This window comes from Poecile atricapillus, chromosome 6, assembly GCF_030490865.1.
Source record: "Poecile atricapillus isolate bPoeAtr1 chromosome 6, bPoeAtr1.hap1, whole genome shotgun sequence".
Classification (NCBI taxonomy): Eukaryota; Metazoa; Chordata; class Aves; order Passeriformes; family Paridae; genus Poecile; species Poecile atricapillus.
The window spans coordinates 6023080-6042058 of record NC_081254.1 but is presented as its reverse complement, the minus strand read 5'-3'; the positions used below and the strand labels follow the sequence as shown (position 1 = coordinate 6042058).

The 18979-nt window shown below is 49.0% G+C and overlaps 2 protein-coding genes across 7 annotated transcripts in view; one reads left to right on the top strand and one right to left on the bottom strand.

Moving 5' to 3' along the window:
- The window catches only part of RNLS (renalase, FAD dependent amine oxidase), a 52139-nt gene extending 45671 nt beyond the window's left edge, over nucleotides 1-6468 (bottom strand). For 3 of the 6 annotated variants that reach the window (XM_058841391.1, XM_058841392.1, XM_058841395.1), the window contains exons 1-4: nucleotides 6322-6468; nucleotides 6118-6214; nucleotides 5210-5352; nucleotides 4438-4596 (exon numbers count right to left, since the gene is read on the bottom strand). In XM_058841391.1, coding sequence (XP_058697374.1) covers nucleotides 4438-4596; nucleotides 5210-5352; nucleotides 6118-6214; nucleotides 6322-6433 — 511 coding nt within the window. In that variant the 5' untranslated portion in view covers nucleotides 6434-6468. The remainder of the gene's footprint in view (nucleotides 1-4437; nucleotides 4597-5209; nucleotides 5353-6117; nucleotides 6215-6321) is intronic. The other 3 variants (XM_058841393.1, XM_058841394.1, XM_058841396.1) reach the window with 2 other exon arrangements.
- Nucleotides 6432-17182, top strand: LOC131580306 (lipase member K-like). Its single transcript, XM_058841365.1, has 12 exons — nucleotides 6432-6493; nucleotides 9625-9679; nucleotides 11276-11345; nucleotides 12124-12239; nucleotides 12376-12493; nucleotides 13359-13557; nucleotides 13814-13923; nucleotides 14077-14213; nucleotides 14653-14790; nucleotides 14888-14959; nucleotides 15992-16060; nucleotides 16949-17182. Exons 1-12 carry the CDS (start codon nucleotides 6432-6434, stop codon nucleotides 17180-17182), a joined length of 1380 nt encoding a protein of 459 aa, XP_058697348.1.
- The last annotated feature ends 1797 nt before the right edge of the window (nucleotides 17183-18979 follow it).

The window sequence follows — 18979 nt, the reverse complement described above, 5'->3', positions numbered from 1 at the left end:
AGCAAGCAGGCAGCGAGCACGGAGGAGATCTGCCTGCTTTGAAGGCTGCCAGAGAGGTTCTGGTGGCAGCTGCTCCTCCTCAGACACTCCCCTGCTCCCCAGATGTGCAGTCCCACCTTCTCCCCCCTGCCTCCCTCACAGCTGTCAGAACACTCCACGGGCAAATCCAAAAACAACCTCCCAAAGGAGGCACCAGCATGATCAGAGGGATGGAGCAGCTCTGCTGGGAGGAAAGGCTGGGATTGTTCAGCCTGGAGAGGAGAAGCTTTGGGGAGACCTCACTGTGACCTTCCAGTGCCTGGAGGAGCCAACAAAAAAGATGGAGACTCTTTACAAGGGCCTGGAGTGCCAGGACAAAGGGGAATGGCTTCAAACTGGAAGAATGTAGGGTTAGATGGGATATTGGGAAGGAATTGTTCCCTGGGAGGGTGGGCAGGCCCTGGCACAGGGTGCCCAGAGCAGCTGTGGCTGCGCCTGGATCCCTGGAAGTGTCCAAGGCCAAGACAGGCAGGAGCTTTCCTGCAGAGGGATGCTCCATGTCCTGCTGCAGCACCAGGATGCTCTCCAGCCAGATGAGTGACAGGTTTGAAAAGGACCACAACCGAGAACTCCTCGTGTTTCCAGAAAGCCCAAATATTTCCACATTGTGGCCTCAGCTCCCTGATAAGCAACTAACAAATCAGTGTACATGTTTACACTGGACATTTCAGATCTGTTAGGTAATGAGAGCTCCAAGCTGGATAAGCCCTGCTTAGATTGCTTGGAACTGGAACCGCAGAATTCCGAATTTATCGTCGTGCTATCCAAAAATAAACACATTCACTCAGCAAGGACTTGTGAGTCGTGAAAAATTATCAGAGTTGTGCTTTCCTAACTCACATTATAAAGCCTTCCCACGCAAATACAGCCCTGTTTCACTTGTATCTTCTCATCAGCTTGTATTATTTAAAACATGTGGGACATTCACACAGATGGAAAAGAAAAAAAAAAAAAAAATAGGTCAGGCTCAAAACAAAAGCCAAGCCATCCTGTTTTATTAGCAGCTTAAACATGCAGAACTGCAATTTGAAATTCCAAGGAAAGCAACGTAATGAAAACATTCTGAACACACAAATAAATAAAAAAACTACTGCAAATCGCTGCAACCTTAAATTGCCATGTTGCCAAATGCCTGAAACTAAAAAACAGAGCTGATAAGAGGGGTTCTCCAACTGATCTGAAAATGCATAGAAAGAACTGCATTGACCAGGGATCCTATGGAGTCTGGGATATAAATCTAGGATTCTTGTAACATCAGCAGCCTGTATAACAGTCCAGCACCTGTGAAATACTACTGGGCAATGAACATTTGCAAAATCTTGTCCTTTCATTAGCAAAGATCCTACTTTCAAGTAAATTGATTCCTTTCCTTGAACCGACCTCAGAAACGTTTCTTCATATCCCTTTTATCTTCTGCACAACCCCAATATTTACTACCAGAATATGTAAAGCCCAAATCACTGTAAATTTAATTTATTTATTCATGCTGAATGTCCCAAACATCATTCGATTGCTGCCACCTATTGTTGTTCCAAACATGCTGCAAGGAGTTAACCCTTTACCCAACAGCTACTGGAAGTCATGCTGGAAGCACTTCTGTCTCTGATGCTGCTAAATATGCAACTGCTGCATCTATTTGGGTGTGATAATTGTAGCAAGAATGAATAAAGTTTGGAAACTAAGGCTCATTTCATATATATATATATATATATACACTATTTATTACATTATTTATTTTATATCTATTTTAAAAACTGGTTATGTTTACACACTAACATCTCCATTAATCTAAGACTTGGCTTTTCTCTCACAAGAGAAGCAAATCTGGAACATTCATTTCTCACACAGCCCATATAAAATGGTAATAAAGTGCCAAAGGCCACTTAATTCTGTCTCCTCCTAAATGCACACAATGCTTCACAATGACATCATGTTCAGGCTCATCTAAGAGGTTAAAGGACACAAAAACTATCCAGTCTGGTTTGGTCTGCTGAGTTTAAGTATTAAAACAGCAACTTTGCCACCGAATGTGAAATTTAAGAGGTTATTTCAAAATATTAACTTTCCGAATATTGTATAAATAAGTGAAAACTGTTTTCAAAAAAACGTGGGGGGCAAAAGACCTCCTCCCTCGAACAGGAAAACGGTGAATTCTTGGAGGGTTGAACTCCCACCTCTGGCAAGTCATTTGAACTCTCCAGCTCAGGCTCTTTTACACACAAATGTCAAAGGCTAATTCCAACCCTCACTAATGGATCAAAGCATCCCCTACTCCACCCAGCTGTTCTTTTGCTCCTTCTCCTCTCCTGCAGCCTTTATCCACACATTAATGCCAGCAATATCTCATCACAAGCCAATTAAAACTTCATCTGGCTTTGAACTGGGAGTAAATTATAGCCCAGTGGCTCAAGAGGGCCCTGGCACAGCTCCCCAGCCAAGCACTTCAACCCCTGGCAAAACTGCCCCAAAAAGGCATCCCAGGGAGCAGCCTCAGAGGGGGCAAGTGAAGGGAGACCACGGGGGATATGGGAGAGGTTTCAACTCATAAATGCCTCTGGTGGAGAAGCTGCCAAAGCAGGGATGTTACACCGCAGCAGTAAAGGCTACAGAGCAGAACCGTGCAGGAACAGCCAAAACTCGCTCCTTTAACACCCCTCATCCCAAACCACAACAGCAACTGGGATTAACACTGCCCAGGCACATCCTTCACTTTGCTCCAGAGTCCTTCTTCTATCTAATAAGGGCCTTCCAGACCAGCAGGGAAGGCAGCTATATTCCCAAATCCTGCCCCCTTCCCTTTAAGCCGCTCGCCCACCGTGGTGGAGCGGCCACACCTGACCCTTGCTGGCCACACAGGAGGAAACCCTCCCCTTCCTCCAGCTCTGCACAGCTCCTGTTCCATCCCACAGCAGCAACAGGAGCCCTCTCATCCACAGTGACAGCCAGAGGGAAGTTTCCAACAGGCAGCAGGAACCTCCCCTTCCAGGAGCAGCTGGAATCACTACCGGGAAGGGACAAATATGGCTCCTGTTAGAATCACCGGATTTTGCCCCTGGATTTGGGAGACCAGAGCATGCAAATGACTGAAAAGTGTCAGTGTGGAGGGGAGGGAACACCTATTCCTTTCAGCAGCTGTCGTGAAATTGCATCTTAAATCGCAAGAGAGGTGAATTCAGGAAAAGTTCCCTTCTCTGCCAGCAAAACTCGGCTCCCTGATGTGCAACCAAAACAACACTGATGTTGTTTAGACACACAGCGATGCACCTGACCCTCTGGAAATGTGAAACAGATCTGAAACTGCACCCTGTTCAGGCTCTGAAACACCCTCCTCATCTACTCTTCCCCTTAGCCTAAATAAACAGGAGTAAAGACAGCCATGGCTCCAGTGCCAAGGAACTCTGGGGCAGGGGGAGTCAGTGCTGCTGCCTGAGGTGCAGAATGAACAGCTGGATGGACATCTGGAAGCTGGTCCCACACAGGGAAAAGGCAGAGAGGGAAAGAGAAACAGGAAGAAGGGGAGGAGAAGACAAAACTTGCTGGATTCAGATAAAAGTCAATCCTGCACTTACACAGAATATGAAGAGGATGCTGTGGGAAGCATCTGACAGCTTCAGCTCCCCCAAGAGCAAGTGAAAGGAACTGTTCATCTTAATTACACCTTCTGAAGGGGAGCTGCCTGCTTTCTGGACAAGAAAGGATTTAATTACCCCAAGAAAAACAATTTGCAAGACATCAGTGCCCTGAGAATGCCCTGAAGAGAAGGCCCTGAAATGCAGACTAGCAGAACCTCGGGAGGGCTCAAAAAAAACCCAAAAAAAACCACTCCCTCTCCTTCTATTTTTTATTTCTATTTTTCTATGCTATTTCTTATTCTATTTTTATTTCTTTCACTATTAACCAGAGCACCTCAATAAGGACAGGATGGGCCAGACCCACCATTATTTTCCTGGGTAAAAGAACAGGGGAAACGGGAGGCCTCATAAAACAGCAACTAGCAGGGAAGTCCTGTTCTTACAGGACACTTACCTACTTAGGCACAAAGCTTAAAACCAGAGGTTGTAATGAAAATACTTGTCTTTACAGAAATGCTCAAGAAAACTTGTCCAATCCAGTAACTATATGCAAGCTGCACAAAGACAAGCCCTGCTTCAGAAGTCAGAAAAAAAAAAAAATAAAGATCAGATTGAAAACTGGCTCATCTATTTAGATATTTATTCTGTCAGGGTGTTTCTGGTCACACACATGTATGGCCTTGAAATCACCCACCTTTTATCATTCCCCACCTTGTCATGATGGAACAATTATGCAGCTCAGACTGCTGAGTGTTATTTTTTGCTTCACAAGATGCTCAAACGCTATTTTAAATTCAACACCTGCAATTCTGAGGTCTAAACTTACTGTTCACAATGTCACCTTGCAGCTGGAGAATCTGTGGGACAGGCATGGTGAGAATTACCACATCAAACTGTTCCGGGGGCCCCGCTTTCCTGGAGACTTCCCACCTCCCATCCCGCAGGGAGATGTGAGTTACCTGCTGCTCATAGGACACATCTGCACCTGCATGGAAAAAACAGCAGCTAAATACATGTAGCAGTGAATTCCACAGAATTGAAAATGAAGAGAGAGAGAGTTATTTACAAGGGATGGAATGACAGGACAAGGGGGAATGGCTTCCCACTGCCAGAAGGCAGGAACATAGCTAATTATTTACAAGATTAGGGTTTAAAAAAAAACAGCTGATTAAAAAAATAATAATAATATAATTGCATAGAAGAACCAAACAACTCTCACAGCTCAAACTTTTCTAAGCAGGATTAAATTCATCACTGAACTGTACATATGACACCTAAGGTAGTCGTCAGAAAGTTTAAACTCCTTTTCCAAAGGACTCTCCACGCAGCAGGCTCACATCCTTTCTCCAAAGGACAGCTCACCCCTCTGCCCCCAGTCACACAGCAGATATTCTGTTTGTATAGAGACTTTTATACCTGCAGGACTCAGAAATTCACTGAGCTCACCAACACGTTTATCCACCCAAGCAAATTCCACACACACATAAACCAAAAAGGAACTTTAACATCCTCATCAGGGATTTAAATTTGAAAGACCGTTCAAAGGCACCGACAAAAACACAACCATTAAAACTTTCCCCTTCACACAAAGGCATTACCTGACTGTTCTAAATAGTACTTGACGACCGAAGAGATGCCCTGGGGTGCCACGTAATTTCGGGAGCCTTCTCTCACCACCATTCCTTCCACGGGAGCGGTCAGCGGCTTCAGGATGCCTTGAGACACAAGGTCCTCATAGAAGCTTGAAAGGAAAAAACACATAGGGATGAAAACCGCTCAGTTTCCCACAATCAAAGTTAAGACCAGCCCGACTTTCGAATTTTACCAGGCTGCATTTCAAGGCAGGTTACGCACAAATGCAGCAATAAAAGAACAAACCACCTTGCTATTGCATTGGGCCTGGCCTTTTACCTGACAGCAAGGCTACCTGGGATGGAACTGCCAGCGGCATGACCCGGAGGCAGAGGAATACACGGCAGCTCCCTGAAGCTCTGAACAGCGGCACAAACTCCAGAGCCACAGCGGAATGCAGGAATACTCCAGCCACCGAACACAGGCGCCTGAATCGCACCTGCCTTTCGCTGCTTCCCAGGCAAATCTTGCATTTTCACACCGCTGCTACACCTCCATCCCCTTCTCCAAGGTACGGTGAGCTACCCGGGCATCTTTCATCCCAACCCATGAGGTTCCCGGCTTTCACCCTTCCACTGTCCCCGGGATCCCGCTGCTGGGGCAGAGAGCGAGCGGCTGCGGGGCTCCGGGTGTCGGTGGGGGGTTAAAGCACGGCACCTCTGCATGCTGCGGGTCCCTGCTGTCCCCACGCCGGGCCACCAACCCCGGGCACCCCGCGCTTCCCACCAGTCTCCTACATGTAGAACCAGGTGGGACAGCATCACCTGCGGGATGGGCGGGATGGGCGGGATGAGCGGCGGAGGGCGGGAGCCGAAGCGCTGGGGGCGGGGCGGGAAGGGGCGGGACGGGATGGGGCGGGACGGGGCGGTCTCACCTGAGCCGCGGCCCCGCAAGCTCCGGCTCGCAGGTGACGAACTGCGCGCCCAGGTCGGCGCTGCCGCGGTCGGCGCGGGACGTACTCATGCGGCCCCCTGCGCGACAGCCGGTCAGAGACCGCCGCGACACGACGCGACACGACACGACACGCGACACCGCACACGACACGCTAGGCCCGGGTTCACCCCCCCGCCGGACCCACCTGCGCCCCGCGCCTTGTCCCAGACGGCCACCTGTCCCCGCGGGGCCCCGCGCAGCAGCGCCGCGGCCGCCGCGCCCGTCAGCCCCGCGCCCACCACCAGCACCCGCGCCATGGCCGCCTCACGCCCCGGACACGCCCCCGGACACGCCCACCATATGACCACGCCCGCCATGTGACCACGCCCACCATATGACCACGCCCGCCATGTGACCACGCCCACCATGTGACCACACCCCATGTGACCACGCCCACCATGTGACCACGCCCTCGGCGGGCGGGGTCTCCCGCGCCGCTGCGCGCGCCCGGCGTGAGCCGCGCCTGTGGGCGGGGCTAATTAGGCCACGCCCATAGCCCGCGCCTGCGCGCGCGCGGGAAGCCGCGGGTACGGCTGTGCTGGGGACGCACCTGGACAGACACCCCTGGACAGACACACGGCTGTACACACACCTGTGTCACACACACTAGTGTCACACACCCCTGTGTCACACACACCTGGACAGACACCCCTGTACGGACACACGGCTGGGCACACACCTGTGTCACACACACCTGGACAGACACCCCTGGACAGACACACGGCTGGGCACACACCTGTGTCACACACACCTGGACAGACACGCCTGGACAGACACACGGCTGGGCACACACCTGTGTCACACACACCTGGACAGACACCCCTGGACAGACACACGGCTGTACACACACCTGTGTCACACACACCTGGACAGACACCCCTGGACAGACACACGGCTGTACACACACCTGTGTCACACACACCTGGACAGACACCCCTGGACAGACACACGGCTGTACACACACCTGTGTCACACACACCTGGACAGACACGCCTGGACAGACACACGGCTGGGCACACACCTGTGTCACACACACCTGGACAGACACCCCTGGACAGACACACGGCTGGGCACACACCTGTCCTGGGCACACCTGTACACACACACACACCTGTACGTGCATGCATGCCTGGTGTACACACCTATACACACACTCCTGTGTCACACCCCCTGTGTCACACCCACCAGTGTCCCACACCCCTGTGTCACACACCCCTGTGTCACACACCCCTGTGTCACACCCACCAGTGTCACACACAGCAGTGTCACACACCCCTGTGTCACACCCACCAGTGTCACACACCCCTGCCAGCAGTCCAGGCGTGCTCCAGAGCTGGGTCTGACCCACCCTTACCGAGCAGCTTCTGCCGTATCAAATCCTGCCCACCTGGAGGTGCTGCACGGCAGGACCTGCTGGGGGTGGGGGGTGTGACATCTTCCAGAAGGTGCTGGCGGGCTCCTCTCCAGCACCTGGCCCGTGTTTTGCAAGGAGCCACGGCTCGATGTGAGGAAAGCGGGGTGCTGGGCCCAGGGCAAATAGTGCTGAGGGGTGGTGACATTGCGTGCGATGCCTCTGCCCCAGGAAAACAAACTCCCGTCCTGAGAACCCTGAGAGTGGGCAGCTGGGGGAAGGATTTGGGTTGCTACCCTTCCCCAGCTGTGTGGGTGAAAGGAGATGTTCCAGAAAACCTCTGATAGGATCATTGTGGTATGGGGGACACCAGAACCCCACACTTTGGAAGAGGTGTTTAGCAACAGACCGGTGTGAAGCTGCACAGAGCTGCTTGAGGCAGGTGTTGGTGATGCTCATCTTCAAAGGGAGCTCCGAGCTGACCTCAGGGTAGGTGTTGTTCAACAGGAGAACACCTTCTTCCTGGAGAGAGGTGGGAGCCCCTGTCTCCCCTTGCTTGGTCTGGGACTTTTAAAAAAAAAATAAAAGCTTGGCTGTGTAACTGACCATCCAACGTGTAAGAGTAGAAATCCACTGCTGCGGATTCCCATTTGGAGGTTGTGTCCCCTCCTCAGCACCTCCTGCAGAGTTGGCACCTTGTCCTGTTCCCTGCCTGCTGTGGATCCCTCCCTCCAGATTCTGCTGCCTCCCAGACGACCCGTGGGGTTGTACCTCTGCAGGGGATTGTCACCACCATTTCCTTGAGTCTGTGAAAAGGAGATTTCTCAAACCTCACAAATACTCGGCCTACTGGCCACTGAATGGCTCTGTGTGGGAGATGTGCTTGGCGATGGTTGATGGCACTGGGTGCTCACCTGGATTCTCACTGCCAGCTCGGCATGCCAGCAGGCTCAGCAGAGTCTCCTACATGTAGAAGGAGATGGGAAAGCAGTCACAGGGCCACAGAACCATGGATTATCCTGAGCTGGAAGGGACCCACGGGCTCATCAGTCCAACTCCTGGCCCTGCACAGACGCCCCAACAATCTCATCCTGTGTGGAGCTCTGGCAGCCTCAGGCTGTGCCCATTCCCTGGGGAGCCTGGGAAGTGCCCAGAACCCAGAACCTGGGGGAAGAGCCTTTCCCTCATCTCCAACCTAAACCTCCCCTGGCACAGCTCAAGTCTTTCCCTGGGTCCTGTCCCTGTCAGAGAGCAGAGCTGCCCTCAGGAGGAGCTGCAGCCCCTGGGGAGTTGTGACCTCAGTGTTCTCTGCTCCAGCTGAACAAACCAAGTGACCTCAGCCAGCCCTCGTGTGGCCCTCCAGAGCCTTCCCCATCACCTCCTTTGAATGCTTCCTAACACCTATTAGATGTAGAAGAGTATTAAGACATTATTACAATTTAAAGAGTTGAGGCCAAAAGAGGAACACCAAGAATTAAGACAGAAAACCTGGCAGTAATTTTATAGAAAACTTGATGCTTACACTTGATCACGATGGGTAGAGCTGAAGTTTCCACTGCAGTGGAAAAAGCTCTGTGCTCACCTGATGAACATGTGGGCACTGCCAGCGAAGAAAACAGGAGTGATGCAAGAGAGGGCAGCAGGAGTTGGGTGAGAACTCTTGGATGTGTGACACGTTCCTGCTTTCAGGCTAAACACCTACCTGAAGTATGTGCTGGTGGCAGCTGGCTCTGGATGAGGGCAGGGCATGGGGACACTGATTAGGAGCTGTAGCACAACAGCCTTACTGGAAATGACCTGGGAAGGAAGGGTGGTGGGCACCAAACTGGATACAAGCCAACAATGTGCTCTCCCTGCAAGGCTGGAGAACCCCAGGAGTGGCCAAGGGGCCACCTGGCCACTGTCACCCCTGCTCTTCGGTGCAGGGGAGCTGACACCTGGGTGCTACGTCCAGTTCTGGAATGCCTGGTGAGAGGGGCGTGAAGACGATCCATAGAGGCTGACAAACTGCAGCAGGAGGTGGAGGGAGCTGAGTTTACCGGGTCTGGCCATGCAATGAAGCTCAAGGGACTCTCCTTGACCCCATTCTGCCTCTAGAGTGGTGGTGCTTCAGCAGGAGCTGCACAGGACCCTTGGGAGGCCGGAGCATCTTGTAAGGCCTGTGACAATGTCCTGCTCTTCAAGTGCTGCAGGACTCTTTTGGGTGCAGCCTTCATCTTGCCCCTTCCAGTGCCTCCAGATGAGTGTGACCAGAGTTACTCTGCCCTTTCCCTGGAGTGTAGATTTCCATGATGTGTTTCCTCAGAAGGTGAAAGCCAGAGGTGACTTAGTGCAGCGTGGTTTCACTGCCCCAAAAACAAAGCCACCCTTAACCTCCAAATCTCTAAGTTACAAACCCCTGTTCTACTGTGTGTTCATAGAAGTGGGACAAACTGACACATCTAGGTGCATGCCTTGGACAGGTGTCAGGGCCATTCCAGGCTGACAGACAGAAGACACCTTTCCCTACTGACCTTTCACCGCAATTTCCAAAGCAAAACAATCTAGGAAAGAAGGGCAGGAGGCAGCGCCAGCCCTGGCACGGGCGGTGGAGAGGGATAACTCTCCCTCTTGGCAGGACACCTGTAGGATAAGGCACTTAGGTACTCCTCACACCTCCCTGTAAGGGTGTGAAGAGAAGGAGGTTGCAGTGGGTTGACACAGCTCCATCCCCCACCCCAAAGTGGGGCAGGTGGAGGGAACTGGGAGAGCAAAAGTGAGAAAACTGGGTGGAGGGATAAAGGTACTGAGTGTTGCTGTGGCAACTTGGCTGTGTCCCATCCCTGTGCTATGAGGAAAGGGAACTCCATCCCAGCCTGACCTGACCCAGTACAGATGTTTTCAGCCTGTTGCCTGGGATTTAATCTCCATCTCACATGTGGCATCTTTGTATAACAAGAAACATCATCATTTCTAATCCACAGCTACTGGAAATACATTTTAGACTTTGATCTTTTCTTGCAATAACTTAATTATGTGTCTTGTAATAACAAATAAATAAAACCACCATTGAAATGGGAAGCTGGAAACTTTCTTCAGCAATATCAATTAAACCACTTTATCAATGGAAATCACCTCCAAACGTCCATAGTCATTTGACTCTGCCTAAACAGTATTTAACCGGCCTCCACAAACTAATTCTGGGGAATTGCACTTTCTAAACGGTGGTGTTACATAACGATTTATATGTCCTGTGTCCCAGGGTGATTACACCCCCCACTCCACCCTGCAGCCAGTTCAAAAAGGGCTGTCTGCAGAGGGATGCAGAGCACTGCTCCTTGCAGCAGCCAGGGGTGACAACCCATCCTCTGACACTGCCGTGTGCCACATCTCCATCTCCTCCGGGCTGGGCATCTCTTCCCTGCTGCGCTGCCCATCCTGCCCAGGGGCCGACATCTCCCCATCTCCTCCTGCAGGAGCTGTGCCACCTCTCAGCTGGGCTGGCTGCCTTCACTTCTGGACAGGTGAGTGTGGGAAAAGCATGGCTAGAGCCGGGTCTAAATGCGGCTGGGAATGGCACTTGGGACTCGTGGCACTTACAGCCCATGCTTGCCTCAGAACAGGGGACCAAAATCTGATTTGCTGGGTCGGTTCTAGAGGCTGGTCCAGCCCAATTTTTCTTGTGGTGTCCAATGTCACAGTTGTTAGAGGGAGCAATGCTGCAATCCCAGACCTTCTGGTATCTGTTTGTGATGCCTCCTGCCCATAGTTGTGTGCAAAACCTGCTGTTCCCATCTGCCTCCACCACCTCCTGCGGCAGCTGCAGTCTCCAGCACAGAGTGAGGGGTTTTTTAAGCTGCCTTAAACCCAGTATCACTAAGGGACATCTAGATCTGCTGCAAGATGCATCCCTCCCCATTTTGCATACAGATTTTCACCTTAAAATGTCCTTCTCTGAATCAAATGTAATCAATTCTTGTCTTTTACACCATGATCAGGGAGAAGGGCAAGCGGTTAGAGATTTTCTTTCCATGATTTCTGTTTAGGGAGGGAAGGCAGTGTTGGATTTATTCATCCTCCCTCTCCCTCCTGGGGAGGTTTGTGCAGTGGTGTCAACAGGTGATGCAAACAGCAGGGTGATGGGACAGAGCTTTCCCTCTCAGCCATCCCCTTTCCTGGAAGAGAGACTGGAGAAGTGGCACTGCACGGTCACCGATAGGACAAGGAACACCCAGCATCCTCTGGGTATCAGAATGGCTCGAAGGAGGTCTCAGCAACCTGGGGTAGTGGAAGGGGCTTGGAATGAGGGGGGCTTTAAAGTCCCTCCCCAACCTAACCCATTCTGTGATTCTATGATTTTAACCTCTTGTAATTCCCAGTGGTCTGCAGAGCACTGCAAGGATTGTTGCCTCGCCTCTTACTGGAATTCCTGAAAGTCTCTCCCACCTCCCTGGAATCATCCCTGCTGAGATGTGTTTCCTAAGCCACCCCACGTGCATTAATGCTTCTGAGCCATCATCCAGGCCATCAGACCGAGTCTGGTCCTACCTGGGGTGTTCCCCTGCCCTCACCTCCCCTGCCCCTGCTCTCCCTGGCACTGCTTCTGTGTTGTTCCAGGCACAGTGAGGATGTGGCTGGCTCTAGCTCTGGTGGCCGTGTTCCACGGGATGGCATCCGGGGAGTGCCTCTTGAATTCCCCATTTGCTAAGAATCCAGAAGCAGAGATGAACATCGTGAGTATGATGGCATTGGAGCAGAGGGTGGGAAGCGTCCAGGAAATGGCTGCTGATTAAATAATTATAGTTAAATATCACATTCAGGGATTTCCTCCCCTTGAAAATGTTGTTATTGGCTTTCCTCTGGTTGCAGAGTGAAATGGTCTCCTTCTGGGGCTACCCCAGTGAGGAGTATGACGTGGTGACAGAAGATGGATACATCCTTCAGCTCAACAGAATTCCTCATGGGAGAGGAAATGCCGGGTGCCAAGGTAAAACTGATGCCCTACAGAGCACACAAACCTTCACTGGGATACCAGGGCTTGTGCAAGAGGGTTTTCAAGGCTCCCTGTGGCTCGGCATCCGTAGCATCGGTCCTGATGGACCAGAATTTGTTGGGAAGGCTGATCCCTTGCCAGGGGTGTTTCCTCACCCCTCAGGAACTCCTGAGCACTGAATGTCAGGATCCCAGCAGCGAGAGGCAGCCCATCCATCCTGGTGGCACACCTTGGGTTCTCTCTCCAGAGCCTGGCTCCCAAAATGTGCTCCTGCAGCCGTTTGATGGATCAGCAGACTGGTTTGGTACTCCCTGAGGAGCCTCCAGGGGATCCTCTTGTCCTGTGAGGGGGGTTAGATCCATGAAAATTGCATTTTTCCTGTCCCATCCCCAGACTCCTCCATGTTTGCCTACAGAGCTCCCCGGGCAGCTCAAGTTCTGCTTGAATCCCCAGAGATTTTGGGGATAAAGGCCAAGATAATGGCTCAGCTTAGCAAATCTGCTTTTTAAATGAAATCTAGAGGAACGCTGACACAAACCTTCACAGATTTTGGCTGCCAAGGGGATAGAACTTTACAAACTGTTTCAAGTGATGACAAACAGCATTAAAAATAAGGAGTCATCACGCAAAATCAAAAATAAAAAATTAAAGAAAAGAAAAAATTTCAATTAATAAAATAATAATAATCACTATAATAATTTATGTACATCGATAAAATAGAATATGCTAGAATATTAATATTTATACTATTACGTGGTATGTAATTAATATTAATCATATTATTTAATGTTGTAAAAAATAATAAATTCATATTGATTTTTAAATTAAATTAAAAATAAGGAGTCATCATGTCTTGCAGGTGTGAGACCCGTGGTACTTTTGCAGCACGGTCTCCTTGCAGAAGGGAGCAGCTGGCTCACCAACCTGCCCAACAGCAGCCTGGGCTTCATCCTCGCAGATGCTGGCTACGATGTTTGGATTGGAAACAGCAGAGGAAACACCTGGTCCAGGAGACACCAGGTCCTGACTCCCAAACAGGATGAATTCTGGGCTTTCAGGTAAATGGGTCTGAGGATCTCAGAAACAGCCAAATTCTGTCGGGGTCACGCTGCCCTAGCTGGGGAATGAGTGGACCAGGCTGAAATGAATCTCATCCAACTTATTTTGAGTGAAAACCCCACGTGAAAGCTCAGTAGGATGAAGAAGTTTGTGGGGCAGCCCTGCCCTCCCTGCTGGTCCTGTGGTTTGCTGCTGGTGGCTGTGCACATGGGGATGCTGCAGCTCTCAGCAGGACATCTGCTCTTCCTTCTGCAGCTTCGATGAGATGGCTAAATACGATCTCCCAGCCATGATCAGCTTCATTGAGCAGAAAACAGGCCAGGAGCAGCTGTATTATATTGGCCATTCCCAAGGCACCACTATAGGTGAGTGGGTCCTTTCGATGGCAGCACGACAAGTCTACACCCCCTGTCCGATTTGTAAAATCACTCACTGAAATTAAACTACATGCACCAGTGTCTTGAAAGACTAAACCATTTTTTCTTTTTTCTACTGTTTTCCAACCCCCCACCCCCCAGGTTTTATAGCCTTTTCCACCATGCCCCAGCTGGCTCGGAAAATCAAGGTGTTCTTTGCTCTTTCTCCTGTGACCACGGTGACGTTTTCTCAGAGCCCGTTTAGAAAACTCTCATTCTTTTCTGACTCTGGGCTTAAGGTTGGTCTGCAACATGTTCTGCACAGCCAAAATGTTTTTCATAGGGATTGTGAAATTATCTGTGGAATATTTAAAGTCATTTACAGAGAGGGGAGCACTGTGCTGTTTTCATAATGAAGAAAAACACACCTCACTACAGAACCTGAATTCACTCCCCAAAATGTTCTGGCAGAATTAGATCCAGAACATTGGTGAATAAAACTGATGCAGAGGCTGTGAATTGAGCCCTACTATTTAACAGAGGAGCGTTATGAGTGTAGGAGATCATGACCATGAGAAGCAAGGAACAGAAGCATTTAACGGGGTGCAAGGGAGGCTTCACTATGGGCAACCTTAATGTGGGGATAAAATAGAAGTTTGTGAATTGTAAAGTTGGTGGTGCTTTGGGGAAAAGCACGACCAGACTTGCTGTTTGCTGAGCACATTTGCAATTTTACAGGAGCTGTTTGGCACCAGGGAGTTCCTGCCACACACTGCCCTGGGGGAGCTGGTCCTCTCCAGGTTCTGTGTCTGCTCAAAGGTCTGCAAGCACATCCTGTCTATGGTTTTCGGCTTTAACTGGAAGAACACAAACATGGTATGTGGGAATAAATCTGCAGAGAGCCCTTCTGAAGGCCAAAGCCAATGTGGAGCCAATGTGAATCCTGTTGTGAAATGTGCCCGTGTCCTTGCAGAGCCGATTCGACGTGTACGTGGGACACACCCCGGCAGGGTCCTCAGTGCAGAACATCATCCACTGGCTGCAGGTAAACCTTGCCAGGTTCCTTCCTGAGCCAAGCAGAGTGTCCCTGGTCCCTCATGGGCAGCCTGCTGTGCTGGGAAATGCAAGACACACCTTTGTCAGATCTTTGTGGGTTTTGTTTTCACCCCTTCCTAAAACACTCGGCCGATTTTTGAGCCAAGAGGCCCCAAAGGAGTGGATCTGTCAAGAGAAACTCTTGGAGCTGAGGACCCTGAATCCACAGCAGGCACGTTCCAGGGGTCTTATTTCAAACCAGCTCCACTCTTGCCCTGCAGCCCGAGTGCCATTAGTGGTCAGACTGTGGCAGAGGTGCATTTGGATAGCAGCCAATTAAGCCTATTCGCAATAAAGCTGATTATTTCTCCTTGTGGGCATGAGAACAGTCACCACCAGAGCCCCTCGACACTGCAGCTGTGTTCTGCTGCCATCCTTTCCTCTTCCCCAAGCTCCAAATTTGCACTTTTTTTTTTTTAGGTTGCAGGTTCAGTCCATGCACCTTCTCTGAGGTGTGTGCTACAGGCTGTACTCAGGGCACAGCTTCTTCCCTGTATGGAATTCCTGCTCAGGGACCCCAGAAGAACTTTGTGGGGTTTGCAGCAAGAGCACACACTCCATTTTCTGAAGTGCTGCTGCTCAGTGAGGGGGATCAAGCCACGGCCACCTTGACCTTGTACTGCTGATAGTCCTGTTCCAGTTAGACAAGGGATGTTCAGAGGTTCCCTCCATTTTTGACTGTGCCAATTCTCCAGCCCACAAGGAATATTTAGAGTTCTAAACCCATTTTCCAGAACATTTTAACCTCTTCCCATCCCGGTGTTATCAACAAACATTAGAAACATAATCTCTGCCCATTTCTCCAAAATCACCACAATAATTACTTGTGCTGAGCCTTGGGCCAGACCCGTGAGACACACTTGAAGAATCCTGCCAGTTCAGCGATGAAAACTAACTTTTGAGGTTTGACTTTTGAGGGTTGGTTGCACCCCCACAGAAGTGTGATTTCACTCAGAGCACTGCATGTCTGAATTTGCTGCAGGGAGTCCACGGTGGGGCACTGAGAGCTTTTGACGGGGGGCACATGTACAACAGCCTTCACTACAGACAGGTGAGGTTCTCCAATGGCCACGACCTTCCCTCTCCCTGTCCTCTTCCCATCCATGCCTGGGGTGTCTCCTCCTCTCTTCACAAACTGGAAGTCAGGATCTCTGCTTGGAACAGCAGCATTTTCCATTCTCAGCTCTGTTCTGCAAACACCTTTCAAATGGAATAAAACACTTTAAATTAGAGGCTTTCCACTTTCCAGAGTTTCCAGAGTCTCAAGTTACACCAAACTGAATATTAGGAAAAATTTATTCTCTGAAATAGTCGTTAAGCTTTGGAATAGAAAAAAAAAAGGAAAAACCCTTCTTTCTTCCTTAAACAACAACAACAAAAATTGTTCAGAAAGCAGGGTGCTTCTTAACTTGATTAATTACACTGCAGGTAACGAGAGACGTTGCTGACAAATCACCTCACGGCAAGTCCTCAGGGTGTGGAGCTGAAACAACCCTCCAGAAATGTTTTAATTTCAAAAACTTGGTTCCAAGCACCTCCCTGCTGTCACTGGGCTGCAGGAAATGCTGGTGAAGCATCACCACAAACCCCAGCAGGGCCGGCTGGGAGGGACCTGTGGAGGTCCCCAGTCCAACCTCCTGCTGGTAGCATGATCATCCAACAGCACTAAATCAGGGCAGCCAAAGTCCTGCCTCCAAATCAAAACCATCCAGAGTATCAAAACCATCTGCAGTATCAGAACCAGAATTTCTAGCCGGGCAGAACAAATTTTCTTATTAATTTTAGTTAAATGAACTCGCTAAATTGTAGCACGTAAGGCTACGCTGCGTCTCTATAGAAGTTTCTCTTCTTTCTAGAAGAAAGGTGCTCCAGTTTTTATTTCCCTCCCTTCCCAAAGAGTATTCCTGGCCTTTGTGAAACCTCTCTTCCCTCTCCTCAGACTGGGGCCCCGTTCTACGACGTGAAGGACATGGAGGTGCCGACGGCCATCTGGAACGCGGGGCAGGACTGCCTGGCCGACCCCCGGGACACCGCCCTCCTCCTCCCCCAGGTCAACAACCTGCTCCACCACAAGCTGATTCCCCACTGGAACCACATGGATTTCGTGCTGGGCCTCGATGCCACCGAGGTTTTGTACCGGGAAATCCTTGACATCATGAAGAAGCATCCCTAAAGTTGCTGGGTTTACTTGATATCAGATTTATGGTTTTTTCCTGATTTTTTTTTTTTCTCATAAGATTAGTGCTGTCTCTAGAGGACTTTGAAATTTCCCTCTATCTGGATCACCTGAATATAGTTGATTAAAATGTTCTGCTTTTTAACTGGAGCAGTGACAGGGTGGGGAGAGCAGCCTTCCTGCTATTCCTGGCTGGCACTGCATTGCCTTTCTTTTTCCACTTTTCCTTCTCTTTCCTTTAGGGGTTTTTTGGGGTTTTTTTTTTGTTTTGTTTTGTTTTGTTGGTTGGTTGTTTTGGGGGGTTTTTTTGTGCCTCCATCAGTGACACAAAGCTCATTGTTGCTGCCTCAGGTCCGGCACTGTTATGCTTAAAACCATCGAGGTGGATCAGAAGGAGATCCAACAGATCTGTGATTTTGCTGCAACCGTGGGTTGCAGTAAATAATCCAGAAGTAGGATCCCAGAATATTTTTGGGTGGGAAGGGACCTTAAAGCCCATCCACCTTCCACTATCCCAGGCTGCTCCAAGCCCCAAAGTCCAGCCTGGCCTTGGACACTTCCAGGGATCCAGGGGCAGCCACAGCTGCTCTGGGCACCCTGTGCCAGGGCCTGCCCACCCTCCCAGGGAACAATTCCTGCCCAATATCCCATCTATCCCTGCCCTCTGGCACTGGGAAGCCATTCCTCCTTGTCCTGCCTCTCCAGGCCCTTGTAAATTGTTTCTTTCCATCTTTCTCCCTTCAGGTACTGGAAGGACATCTCCCTAGAGAAAAAACAGTACTAGTGGTTTTGAATTCAATAAAAATTGTAATTAAACACATTTTTAATGTGGCTGGGTTTGGGCTTTTTATTTTTGTCTCAGTGACTGAGAGGTGAGAAATGAATAAATCCTGAAGAGAAATTGCAAGTCTGATGGTCCAGTGTGTGATTCTGGAGCAGAATGTGTAAAATCCAAATAAAAAGGGGCTTAGGGTATTCACAAAGTGCCTGTGTTAGGGTTTATCTGAGAGGTTTTGGTAATAAGATTGAGTGGTGATCTCAGAGGTGCCATGATATATTGATGATTATTTGCTTTAGCCTGAAGGAAGGGCAGTTATTTTACAGCAATAAAAAATTTGGCTGTTTCTGTCAGCCAAAATCCCAAGGCTCATCAGAAAATCTCAATAAACGTGTCAGTGGTGCAACCATCAGAAGAATCAGCTTCTTTCAGGGAAGGAGAATCCAGCTGTGAGGCAAAGCAATGTTTTTTATTTTTTTATTTTATTTTTTATTTTTTTATTTTTTTTATTTTTAATTTTGGTTTTTTTTAATTTTTATTTTTTCTTATATATTTTTATTTTTCTTTTTTCTTTTTTATTTGTTCTTTTTTATTATTTTTCTTTTTTATTATTATTTTTCTTTTTTCCTTTTCTTTTTTTCTTTATTTTTCTTTTTTCTTTTTCCTTTGTTCTTTTTCCTTTTTTTCTTTTTTCTTTTTTTCTTTTTTCTTTTTTCTTTTTTCCTTTTTCTTTTTTCTTTTTTCTTTTTTCTTTTTTCTTTTTTCTTTTTTTTATTTTTCTTTATTTTTCATTTTTTTATTTTTTATTTGTTCTTTTTTTCTATTTTATTATTTTTTTTCTTTTTTATATGTTATATTTTATTTTATTTTTTTAAAAATTATCTTTATGTTTTTTCCCCTGCTGCTTCCCTCAGCCTGTCCTAAGCCATTCTCCTCTGAAAGGCAAAGCCAACAAGCAAAATGAAAACTTAATGGCATTTATTTATGAAGAGAAGCTTGCATTCATTACAATTTCC

Bases quoted from the DNA above. Each gene is read 5' to 3' on its own strand.
- LOC131580306 (XM_058841365.1), top strand. From the start codon at position 6,432: ATGGCCGCCTCACGCCCCGGACACGCCCCCGGACACGCCCACCATATG. The intron at 9,680-11,275 runs GTAAGGCCTGTG...TCCTGCCCATAG, and splicing joins TTGGGAGGCCGGAGCATCTT to TTGTGTGCAAAACCTGCTGT. The intron at 14,791-14,887 runs GTATGTGGGAAT...GTGTCCTTGCAG, and splicing joins ACTGGAAGAACACAAACATG to AGCCGATTCGACGTGTACGT.